The sequence below is a fragment of the Oenanthe melanoleuca genome, chromosome Z, assembly GCF_029582105.1.
Source record: "Oenanthe melanoleuca isolate GR-GAL-2019-014 chromosome Z, OMel1.0, whole genome shotgun sequence".
In the NCBI taxonomy this organism is placed as follows: Eukaryota; Metazoa; Chordata; class Aves; order Passeriformes; family Muscicapidae; genus Oenanthe; species Oenanthe melanoleuca.
This window is the reverse complement of record NC_079362.1, coordinates 32,427,382-32,440,461: the sequence shown is the minus strand read 5'-3', so window position 1 is coordinate 32,440,461 and position 13,080 is coordinate 32,427,382. Positions and strand designations below refer to the sequence as shown.

General features: G+C 39.3%; 1 protein-coding gene across 1 annotated transcript in view; it reads left to right on the top strand.

Moving 5' to 3' along the window:
• GAK (cyclin G associated kinase) overlaps positions 1–10,583 on the top strand; it is a 64,729-nt gene extending 54,146 nt beyond the window's left edge. Inside the window, exons 25-28 of the mRNA XM_056513598.1 lie at positions 514–726; positions 2,112–2,260; positions 3,370–3,546; positions 5,136–10,583. Coding sequence (XP_056369573.1) covers positions 514–726; positions 2,112–2,260; positions 3,370–3,546; positions 5,136–5,237 — 641 coding nt within the window. The 3' untranslated portion in view covers positions 5,238–10,583. The remainder of the gene's footprint in view (positions 1–513; positions 727–2,111; positions 2,261–3,369; positions 3,547–5,135) is intronic.
• Positions 10,584–13,080: the final 2,497 nt, after the last annotated feature.

Here is a 13,080-nt window from a genome sequence, read left to right as displayed (position 1 = left end):
ATGCAGTATATTCCCTGTGAATGCTGCTGGAGAATAATCTCGTCTTCCTTAAACAATAGTGCAAGGACTCACTAGAGGCTTTGAAAGCAGTCATTTGAAAATCTTCAGTCTGTTGCCATTTTATGTAATTAGTTATTTATTAAGCACTGCATATTAGCAGAAATATAATGAAGTGGGAGGCAGAACTACTGTCACAGCTAAATTATCTCCTGGCCTGACATGTGCCTGACCCTTCAGATAAAGGTGCATGTTTTTGCTAAAATTGACAGTTGAGACCTTGAGTTATAAGAGAAGACTTTCAGTAAAGACTCCAGCTCCTGCCATCCAAGTTACTTGTTAATGAGACTCATAAATTCTTTTTACCCAAACTATTTTGGGTACTATGTCTTATTTTCTCTTGTATGGTGATATCACTGTGAGCTATGTGGTTATATGTCAAGACCGAACTTTCTTACTTGTATTAAACAGGTGACAGGCATTGAACTGAGCAACTAACTTAATATTTATTGTTAGGTTCATCCACTGGTGGACTCCTGGGTAGTGGATTTAGTCAGAAGACTGCTCCATCTCAGAAGCTGGGAAATCAGTGGCAGAAAACCTCCAAACCACAAACTACTGCATGGCAGTCCCAGACTAAGTCCAGCACAGCAGCTAAGCCCAACTACACAGTAAACTTGGGTGTTATTGGAGGACGAGAAGAAAGAGGAGTCAGAGCCCCAAGCTTTGGTAAGTTTTCTGAAAGTGTATTACTTATAATGTCCCATATGTAGCTAGTTGGGTGTGCTGTTCTTCTACCTTCACATTTTTATTTACATTTAAGTAGTGTCTAATAGAAAATAGAAAAACACTTGGCAAATCTGGTATCCTGCCTTTCCAAAGCTATCCCAGTACACAACAGACAAGCTGACGATGGCGCCAAATATATGAGAGTTTGGTCATAAAGTCTCAAGGCTGCAACTACTTACCCATATGGGTACTGTTTTGTGTGGGTGAGTTTAGAAAGGTAAATTTCATCTGTCCTTGGAGAGATGGTTGATAATGTTGCTTCATGTTAGTCTGTTTGTGATACAAGGGTAAAGGAATACAGTGTTATTCTTAGCTGAAGAAGAGTAGCTTGTCTTGAGAAAGACAGGTTAAAATTACTGAACATTCTTTGGTTTGAAAGAGACATGGAGACAGGACCAGGTGGAATCATACAGTCCTTTAACATGTTCCAACTGAGTAGGCCAGTCTGGAGGCTTGGCCTCTTCTGTATGAGCTTTCTTGGAAAATTTTATTTTCTGGTGTGTTGGTATTAGGATTATGTGAACCTTAAACTAATGTATAAGTGAACAGCAGGTGCTTCTTTAAATTGGATTTATTCTGTTGGGATTATTCTGGAAAGAGGTGTCAGGACAGAGAGGTGGTGGGCATGGGAGGTTACAGCATGGGGAGGTCTGTAGAACAAGGCAAAAAAATCAATTGGCATGATGAAATGCCGAAACAGGTTGTTGTAATTCCTCTCCCTTAAAAACAGATGGACCTCAGCTGGACAGAGACTGAACAAATGTACCTGGTTGTCCCTGATTTTAGAGAAGATTGGACTAGACAACATCCAGAGGCCTCTTCAGAGTTCAGTTAGTCTACTGTTCTCTGAAATTTGTTGGTTCTGTGATGAATATTCATGTTGGTATTTTGTCTCTTCATTACTCTGAATAAGTTTCAATGTGCTTTGATGTTGACTACATACTTTCAATGATAGTATTGAGTATATGGTTATTTGAAAAACTGCTGTGTAGCATTTGGAACTAAGTGGGAAAATGGAGCCTCTTACAAAATCATGGATAGATGTGTGCTCCCTCAAATCTACTCAGTTTTTTTTTTAAAAAGAAGGATATGCAAGTATTTAGTCAGAGGTTGGCATGTGAAGTTATCTGCTCTGCTGGACTGAAAGTTCGTTAATGATCTCTTTTATTTCTGTCCTTTTTAGTTGTGTGGCTTTTGGTGTCACCGAAGGATATTTATCACGGTAGTGATAAATGCCATGCAGGTGTATCTGAGGACAATATATTTCCCCTGATAATGTATTTTCCTGTGAAACTTCGCATTAAATGTTTTTTCTCTTTTCATAGGTCAAAAGCCAAAAGTTTCAGAAAATGACTTTGAGGATCTCTTATCTAATCAAGGATTTTCAGCGAAATCTGATAAAAAGGGACCAAAGACAATTGCTGAGATGAGAAAACAAGAGATGTCTAAAGATATGGACCCCCTGAAACTCAAGGTTTGTTTAACAGTGATTTTGATTTAAGTGAAAATCTGATCTTATGCTTAGAACTGCTGATAACAGAGCAGAAGGATACAATGACTAACAGAGAAGCTAAAGGGTCATGGTTTAGAAAAAATGGATTTAGCTTATAGTACAAAAATATGCTTTAAGAATGAGGCATGTGAGAATAGCTGTCTTCAGGATGACCATGTACTTTCATTGCCTGGTTAACAAGTGCTGCTGCTGTTCTAAGAAATTGCTAGAAGGTGTAGTTCTGGAGACAGCCTGTGTAACTAGTTTGGGAGGTGTTCCTTGCTGTTCAGATTATTTTGACTGTTAGTCATTGATGACTTCACATATTAATACATTCCAGTTTTACAGTCTTTAGAAAAGTTTGTAAACAAACCTTAAAGGACTGCTGAAATTCATTTTCACAAAGTGTCCTTTCTGGAGAGAGAGTGCACAGCTTGCAGGAGTACCTTTTAACAGAAATCACCACAAATGGAAATAAGTACAAATATTTAGTTATCATCCTTGTTGGTGATATTAAGTGTTCAATGAAAGCACTGCATCCCTATACAGTGGCTTGAATATTGCTCTTAAAATCTGAAAAGTTATTCTAATTGACTTTGGGGATATCTCAAAGAGCACTTTAGTCCGTGCACCTCTGCAGAATGCTTAAGTAAACATGATTAATAGGCATGATCTTTTGTACAAAGCTTGTACAACAGAAGTTTTAAAATATATTTACACTTTTGTACAAATCAAGTAATAAGTTGTGTGTGTGCCCTGACAAGAATAATGCAGTATCTACTTGTAACAGATGTTTTTAATTACTCTTGTCATTTCTCTTGCCATTAATTTTACAGGGGTTTGTAATATATAACTGTCTCAGTAATTTCTCTTGCAATGGCTGAATTTCTGCAATAAAATATTCCCTAGTGGTAGATGCAAAGTATCACTTTTGTGTGGGTAAGACAATTGAATTTGGGGAGTGAGTGCAGTAGGACAGCTGTACTTGAGTTGTGTTCGTGATTAGTCTCGCAGAGAGTGAAGATTTTGTCTGTAGAGGCTGAGAATGCTTGCAGTGCTGCATTCAGTTCTGTATTTTCTGATTTTCCCAGATTCTTGAATGGATTGAAGGAAAGGAGAGAAATATCAGAGCACTGATATCCACTCTTCATACCGTGCTTTGGGAAGGGGAAAACAAGTGGAAACCAGTCAGCATGGCAGATTTAGTAACTCCTGAGCAAGTAAAGAAGTACTACAGGAAAGCTGTGCTTGTAGTTCATCCTGATAAGGTGAGCGTGTTCCTCTGATTTGTTATTTATTATTATTTGTTATAGTAGGAATAGGAATACAGACTGCTTTTACCACATCATACTGCTTACTGGCAAATGCCTTGCTTCTCAATGAGCACCCTAGGCGTTCTTCACTGTGCTTCCGTTGTTTTCTGAATGTGGTGTCCAACTGCATTCAGGTAGTACAGGATTATTGTCGTCCTGACACAGCACAGAATTCAACAGAGAAGTGTTAACAAATGAAAATTCCATGAGGGTTGTACTGAGCATCCAAGTCAGTCATGCTGGGTTCTGACTGAGAGATGGCAGATTTAATACTGATTAGTGAAATCTGTTTCATTTCTATGAGCTGGTACTTCAAGTCTTTTAGAACTAGTATGGAGACTCAGAGGCTGCCACAGCAATACTAGAAGGAAAAATCTGCTGAACTTCATTTACTAAACCATTTAGTAAATTTACCATTTACTTCAAAAAAGTAAACTTGCTAGAATAAACAAATTATCAGATGAAAAATACATAATGAATATTACATTGTAGCTGTCTTTTTAAAAATATTTAATGCATCCCAATGTATCAAGGTAGCTTCTTGTTCTGAGTTCTTGCATTAGATGGAAAGAGAAGGATTGGATATAACTGGTTTGAATTTTCAGGTTTGCATTCACTGGTGGTTTAGTGAGCGGTAGTCTAAATCCCATGTTGTCTTGTGTACTTAAACAAACAAGACATTTTCTTGGTATGTGACTACTTCCACCTTTGTGATGGTTTTTTTAGGTGTTTTCTGTAAGGCTCTTAATGCATCAGTGTCAGAACACTACTCTGTTTAAGGCGTATTTGTCTTCCGTGCTCTTTTATTCTGCCACTTACCCATTAAAGCACTCTCTAAATACGTCGATAAAGTACTGCAGGTGGCAAAAGCTAAGCAGCAGGAGAAGGGGAAGGATACTGGAGGGGGCTCTGGGGCTTCCCTTTTCTGTTGGAGAGAGCTGTCTTTTGGGTCTGGATGTTTATTAACCACAAGGATTGGATTGTGTTGGCCCAGAGTCAGGGCTGCTGTGGAACAGGCAAATAATCAGGAGCGTACCATCTTTGAGTATGGAAGCAAACACACAGGAAGTGCTGTGTCAGTCATGTTGAGTCTTAACATCATTCACAGCCAGCAATAGATTTTTTTCTCCAGGGAATCTCATCCAAAAGAAGTTATCTCAAAGACGACTCTGATTTTATCCTTGTTCACTACCATAAGATCTCTCAGGAAGCAATTCCAAAAATTACTTAATTTGATTAGTAAGTAATAGTAACTGACACTATTTTTGAAAAGAATAGAAAATTGTTCTTAGCTAAGATTTCAATTACTTACAAATTGTACTGAAAATTTCAAAGTAAAGTAAGGAAACCAAGGATTTGGATTTATTTAAAATACTCATGGCAAGCCTTGGATAAGGTTGGAGAGAGTTCTCTGTCTGTAAAATCATATTCAGAGCAGTCTATAGCTGTTGAATAAGACAGCAAATATAAAAGGGGTGGGATCTTTTCAATATTACTGAATTTCTAGTATTTTTATGCTTATGACACATTCTTTTTGTTTCCAGGCTACAGGACAACCCTATGAGCAATATGCCAAAATGATCTTCATGGAATTGAATGATGCATGGTCAGAGTTCGAAAACCAAGGATCAAAGGCCCTTTTCTGAAACTTCTCCTTTCACAGAACTGCTTCCAGAAACTGGAGCTGAGCATCGTTATGACTTTCTCGCGCCTGAGATTTGTGAAGCGCTTTTCCACGATTTCAGCACAGTTTCTAGTCGTGCACTTAAATGTGGGGATGTATTTTGTAAGATGTAGAGTAAAAAGCATTACATAGATGCATTAAGAAAAAAGCTGCTGAGTACCTGTAGAAATCGCAGTCTGGGACTAAAGGTTTCTCTTCAGTTTTGTATAATAAAAATAGAATTTATTGAAGCTAAGTAATTAGTAATAAGCTAGTATTAGTTATAAATCATTCCAACTTAATTGATCTTTGCTGTACCTCTACCGTCCCAAATTTGTCTGTTACTTTGAGTAGTTTTGTGATTCAATTTTGATATTTGGTGCCTGTCGCCTTCTTCGAAGTGCTTTAGTTAGCAGCAGTGAATTTGCTTGGCTTATCTCAAACCTAAGGTGTATATTTTCATCTGTATTTTATATAATTAATCTGATAATCATTCTGTAAATAATGTTTTCTGGTAATATCTGTGTTCCATACAATAGAGTAATAGTTGTTTAGCCAAAAGGACACCACATGTGGGAAAGTCAGACAGGGCTGCTCTTGACTTTTTTTTTTTTTTTTTTTTTTGACATATCATGAATCTGAAAAGAAATTTTGACTCTGAGGTCTGCATGTTCCTGCTGTTTTTTTTATTTATTGAAGTACTCTAGCCTGTGCTTGTTTTCCTACTCCTTTAAAAGGGTGTCTCTTGCTTTTGAATTCAGTGAACTTTCCTTTCATTGCACTTCAAATACTCAGATAGAAAAATGTTACTTTGAAACTTGAAGTGTAAGCACAAACCTTTTACTGTGCTTTGACTTGTCTGAGTATTAAATCACTCATTATCATCTGGTGAGCATTTAAAGTGCTTTAACATTTTGCTGCATGTTTGAACTTCTGGATTTTTGAGATAGGCATGGTGTCAGTGCATGGGAAAACATGGTATGTCTTGGTAGCTGTTGAATTTCTGCTTACCTATTTCCATGCACTGCTTAGTGCAAGATGAGTAGAGACACAGCTTGGTAACAAAACTTGCTATGTTTTCTCATCCCTGTTCAGAAGGCACTTTTTCACTAGTGCTGAGGTGGATGATGCAAATGACCAATGACTGTTATACTCCGTGTAATAGCAAAATGCAATTTTCGTATCAAGTTTGAAAACATTGAAGATTAGTGCTGGGATATTAAATCTTCAGCAGCAGTCTCTTGATACCGGACAGTTGGGCATTCAAGGGGATATTTTGATCACTTGCCTTTTTATACATTTTGCATGCTTATCTGAGAGGAAGCTGTATTATTAGCAGAGGTAGCTGTTCAGCTGAGCAACATCTGAACAAGAAACACAAGATTTTAATGCCACCTGAGAGGTGTGTTGGATGAGACTTTCCACTGCTGCACCAGCCTGAGAGCTGGTGGGTTAGAGATTGCTGAGCACTTGCAATGTCTAGTTTCTAGCTTTGATATAACACAGTTACTTATTAACCTCTCATCAAAGATTTTGTTTGTGTATATTTGCATATATATTCAGCTGCTGTGATCTTTTTTTTTAAGGTGAAGCTAGGAGCAGTTACGGATCTGGAAGGTTGTATATCATTCATAGCTGCTGTTGTATTTCAGTTACTGCTTTGAAGCAGTCATAAATCTCTTAGATTTCTTCATAAATGTATGTAACTTGCTGTCTGATTTAAAGAGTTAATCTTTTTCCTTTGGGCAGTTCATTAATTCTTTGTGTATGTGTTCTACAACCATGGAAATTAAAGACTTCTGCTGGTAGGAGAGGTTTGTGGGAGACCTCTTTACAGTTCTAGGGCAAACGCTATCTAGTAGGTTTAAAAATACGAGCACAGGTATATAATGACTTTGACCGTAGTGCTATATACAAGTGAGAGATAAAGCATTTCTAAGGGGGCTACTTAGAATAAGGAGGAACTGCTTTAAAAACCTGTGTTCATTCAGCACTAACAAGCAACTTAATTTTGAGGTATACATTTTAAATTGTTCTTTTCTTGAATATATGTTTAGAAAATTAAAACTTGAAATTATCCTTCTGTGCTTTGTATACTTGGTAGCATTTTCTGGATGATGTCTACATTAATATTTTTTTAATTTCTCTACTCTTGCTTGCAAAAATTTTCTTGAAACATTGGAGAAGAACCTTAGATGCAATTTTAAGTTAGCAGGGAAAACATGAGTGCAAGTATTTTACCTGGTCTGAAGATCTCTTGAAATTAGCTCTGTCTTTTAAATATTATGGAAAATCAAGAACTTTGGCTATGGATTCTTCCAACAGCCTTTAGATAATTACTGAAAATTCAGTCAGGTTGACTTATTTTATGGCTTAGTCAGCTCTGGTTCTCACTGGGCGAACTGGCTGATTGCTCTGTCCTGCTCCTTTCTACATAATTGAATTTTGCTGCTAAGAATCTGGGAAAGGCTTGGTTTGGTAAAACTATGAGTCTTGACAATGAAACTATTTTGGTTAGGGTGTTTTGATTTTGGTTATGTTTTTTGTAACTGTGCCCTTTCTCTGTGTTACGTACAAGAATGTGCAAACAATGGGGATTTCATTAAGGTTCTGTAAGCAAACTGTAATTGGGAAATTAAAAAAAGCTCAAGTGGTGAATATGAACATAATAAACAGAAGTTTTGTTTTCTGTGCAACACAAATCAGCATGGGGACTACTAAAGGTCTTTCTTAGTGTAAGGCTTACACATTAGGTACAAGAACCTGGGAAGAGGGAAGTTAAAGTATATTTCATCTAAATGTGTATTGAGTCTTAATACTGCTTTTATAGGAGAGGGTCATTTGGAAGAAAAGTGTCCAGCAGTTGTATGGGTTCATCTTAAAACAGTAATAAAAAATGGTAGATAATCTGGGAATGAGGGCTTTTCTACCTTTTGCTTTGTACTTGCTGGTTAATTGTCTGTCTGCTGTGTGGACTAGGAGTGCACTCAAATGATTACACACACATTTCGCTCTAGCTGTATTCTTAGTGTCCGCAAACTGAAAAGCTTTTGGACAGGCTTCAGGGAAAAAGAAAAAGATTAATCAGAGGCTTGGCTGGATTCTCTCTTTGCTAAAAATGTTTATTTTCCATTCATGTTAATTGTTCATTATACAGTTAAGTTTTGAAGTGTTGAAGCCACGCCCTGAAAGCTGAACTTTGTATCTGCTTCTGCTGGCTGTGGAGCTTGAAGGTGACTGGGTGTTGCCTGCAGGTTGATACTCTGACTGTGCCAGGCTTTGTATGTGGCACTTGAGGTTCTCTTATGAAGCACCTCCCCTTGCAGCAAGTTGCAGTGCCTGCTGGCCTTTGTTGGTTGTCCCTCTGTCTGGTAACAACAGCTGACTGATGTCATACATTGTTTGCAGCCTACCAGGGCTCACGTTCCAAAAGTAAGTAGGCTGAGATGCTTATTGTAAGAAAAAAGGAAAACAGCACAAGATCAGTTAAAGGAAGAGTAGAGAAGAACGCCAGGGCTCTAAAGTACATCTGACGTAGTGTTTTCTAATTCTCTCTCCACTGACCTATTGCTACCTACCTCTGCTAAAAAGAGGTGTAGACTAGTAGAACCTGGTTTGCAGCCTGCTTTCCAGCTCTTCTAGAATGCTGCTGTCTGTAACAGGTGGGATTACCAAGTCCCTAGCATCCTCCCCGCCCCCCACCCAAGTTTCTATAAAGCAAGTTTAATAAATGTTTGGGCAGGTTTTCAGCATTGTTTTTTTATTACATTGCTTGTGTTAACATTGCTGTTAGATCTGGGGAGTCCAGCAACATAACTTTTGTGACAGATCTGTGAAGAATTGGTTGACAGGGTATGTGGCTGGAGTCTTGCCTAGTAGAAACACGTGATATATTTCAAGTGGAGGAAATCAGTAGGTGTCTTCAACCTTGGGCATGCCCATTTGGTGTTTCCTATTGCTCTCAGAGTTCCTTAGGAGCAGCAGTGTTAGTGGCTAGTTAGACATAAAGCCTGGAAGGAAAAGATCCTCAGCATTGTTAGCTGGATCAAGTTCAGCTGTTTTGCTTATCGGTGGTAGCTTCTTCATCAAATGCAGAACAGAAAACCTCCAGAAGTGCTGATGAAGTACATTTCCTTGGAACGGTAGCAGAGTCCTGGATGTTGAACTTGTTAGGGTAAATAGTGCTCATGAAAAATCCTTGTATACCTCCATGTTTTTGGTAATTCTGGACAGCTCCTCCCATTTTGTCTCGCCAGGCACAGAGCAACAGTTTGTTTGTGAAAGCTACATGCACAAAATTAGTATTTTGCACAAACCAAAGCAGAGTTTGAGCATAATAGAAATCTCATCAGGCCTTTGGGGCTGCTGGGTTCTGTGCACCATTCCACTTCCTGAGGCCAGACTGCAGTTTCCCCAGCAGTGGCAGTGTGTTTGCATACTTGCTGTCCACTGCACACTCTGCTGCTCACAGAAGTGTTTTCAGGGATAGCATAACTCTGGAAACCTTGTTGCTCCTTAGCTGTGTGCTTAATTGTCTAACAATTGCAACAGCTGCTTTGTAAATAAAGTCAAATTAATCTTGTATGACTCAGCTGACATTTTCAGTCAAGAACTTGCGGGTGATTGACCTGCAAAAGCTGTAAAAGGAATGTATCATTTCTCACCCTTTGAGCCAGTCTTTGGTGCAGTGTAGTTCTTGCACCCAGAAGCCCAATGACGAGGAGCTGAGCTCTGGTTCTGAACTTGATGAATCTTGCAATGCTTGCTTACTCTCTCTTTGGGTGAGCTTATTGTGGACTGCAGTTTAGACTGCATTAAGCTTCCAAAATATGCTCCAAAAATACAAATTCAGTACTTTTTATGAAGGATACATGTTTGTCATAGAAGCTTTTATTACCAAAAGGGGATTAAGAGGCATTGTGGGAACTCCCAAAACTCTTTAGTGGAATGTATTGTATATTTGCAATGTAGATTTCTAGAAGTGATTGTCATCTCTCATAAGGTCTTGGCTTGTTCTGAGGTCCTTATTGTATTTACCTGTAGCTGTGACTGTACTTAAATACCTGTGTTTTTTTCTGATTTGGCGTGTGTGGAAGGACAGAACAGACACTCGATTCCTGGTTTTGCCGTCTTTCAGGAAATGCAATGTACTGTGTAATTTTGCTACTAGTGAAATGAAACTCATACCTGTATGTATATAAGGTAAAACAGTCAAATTAAGCCTTGTTTAAAAGTAGATTTAATGTTTGGTACAATGTCCTTGAGCAGAATATTTTGCTTTGAAATGTATTACAGTTTAACCAGTGATCAATTAAAACAAATGAAATGACTTTGTATATTTCCTTCATTACCAAGAGAGAAATGGCCAGAACACCCAAAGCATTCTGCTGTGTCTTCCAGAACGGTCTGCAAATGTTAGAGAAGTAGTTCTCATAATTATGTTCAGGTTGACTGAACATGTTGGGAGGTAAGTGTCACTTCAGAAGTGTCTCTTCTGGTGGAGAGGCAAAGCTGCAGTGTGCCCTGGGGTGTGGCAGCTGCATTTTCCAAGTGCCTGTGTTGGTTTGAGGGCGTGCTTGCTCAGGATCTGGTGCAGTGCTTTTCCATAGCCCAAGGAAAAGAGAGCAGGAGCACGTGGACACGACTGAGGCAGGAGAGAAGCCTGTAGGGATGGTGGGGGGACACATGCAGTGATGAAGGACTGCAAGAATCTGAGGGAATGTGGCATGGCAAAAGGTGAGCTTCTGCTAAGAGCACTGACAAGGTGCCCAGGAGCATCTTTTGACTCCGTACTCTGCAGCAAGAGTGGGCAAGCAGGATCTTGCGCAGGTGGGAACAAACCACTCAGTGACAGAAAGTTTTCTTTTAACTTTAAAAGCACAAAAGAATATGATTACCATTGGGGATCCCCAAGGAGAAAGGTGGAAAACAGGGAGGAGATAAGAGCATGGACAGGCATGACCAAAGAGAGGTGGAAGTGCATGGGGCAAGAAAGAGAAGCTCTAGCTCTTTGAATGCTCTTAGGCAAAGACCATTGCTACAGGATGTTTTTCGTATTCTGCTTACTAGTTTGAATTATCTGATGGGTTTACAAGAATTTATGACAAAAATTTATGATAGTCTCTCATGCCACGATGCTAAGAGACCTTTCTCCTTGTCTTATGCACAGAACATGCTACCACTTTTGCTGCTAATCAGTTTATTCCTAACATGTGAAGATGCTGAAAAATGTATTGATACCTACTTCTGGTCCTTCACCACTGCAGCAAAGGAGGATAATGTTAGTCAAGTGCACCTTTCTTTGCCATATGCAAGGCTTCTGGCTACTCTGATGTCTAGAAAGACTTGAGTTGGGAGAACACAGCAGATAGAAATCCTGAACAGTCAAGCTAGCAAGCATCAGTAATTACACCAGGTGAGCAGAATGCATTACAAAGAAATAGCATGGCCATAAATTCAATATCAAGCAAAGCACACGGAACAGAGTGAATGAGGGATTTAAAAAAGGCAGCAGAAACACTGTGTGCTGTGTTGTGCAGAGCAGCCTGGAGCAGTCAGAGCCTTCCAAGGCTGCAGTTGTAGTCACCTGACCTGGTTACTGTAATGTTGGAAGGGATGTGATTTGCCCTACCTCAGCACTGCCTCTTGAGAGTAAGAAAAGGACTTCTGGTAGATGTTTGGGCAAAAAACTCTGGAAAAGTGAAAATGGAGCATGTAGGTAGGTGAAGATTTGCTCTAGAAGGATCCCTTTTAGTACAAACTAACAAGGAACTCCTCATCTCCTTTAATCTGTAAAGCTTCTGGCTGTTCTGGATTGGCTTCAGCTCCTAATCAAAGTTCTGGGCACACACAAAATAATGGCTGTGAAGTTTTCTGGTGTATAATGGTGCTGACGGACCCAGCCATTGTTAACTGGTGAACTGCAATGCTTGTTCTTTGTGCATGGTCTGATGAGGAGCAGGACAGCACAAGTACTTTGCAGGAGATGGGATCATCAGTGCATGCTGGTACTCCTGCTTGGATCTGCTGCTCTCCTGATCCCTGCTGGCCTAGTACTGTCAGTCTCATTATAATGTTAAAAAATGCTGCTGACAGCATTCCTAGAAGGTGTTAGAGGAGTGTTTGACTCAAAGATTTTCCTCTTGTCAACAGTTCCAAGATTTCATCTTTTTCTGATCTTCTGAAGTTTCTGAAGCAATGGATTTAATAGGCTTCATGCAGAAACTGACCTCCACCAAAGCAGAACCAGAAACCCTCAGCCTACAGCAGTTAGCTGCTGTGATGTCTCTTAGCTCTTCCTTTCTTGCTGCACACTGCTCTGTCCACGTTCTAGCAGTGGCTCACCTTAGAGGCAAATAAGGTGCCAGGTTCTGTTCTAAGGATGTATGAATTACATGACCTACATGTTTTTTCAATGGATTGAATGAAGGCTGTTAAACCCAGTGTACATTCTATCTCCTATCACACTGAGATGTTTTTATATACTGTGGCTAAATTTGCCTCTCATGCCTTTACTGACTCATCATGAAACCAGAGAGAATGCAGGAGTTTTTTTAATTTTCATTTCATTACTAAAGTGTGGGGTTTTTTTGTTTTTGTTTTTGGTTTTTTTTTTTTTTTCTCAGCTATCTTCACTATGGCAGCTGGCCTCCCTTTTTCTGCCCTTACTCACTTCTCCTCACTAGGCTTTTCTGCTGCTCCTACCTCCATGAGCCTGACACCTATTAGACCTGGAAATTCCTCACCTGCTTCTGTGCACGCGCTGGAGCTGCTGTTCCACACAGGCACGGTATGAGCCTCTGTCAGACCTCTTTATTTCTTTTCCT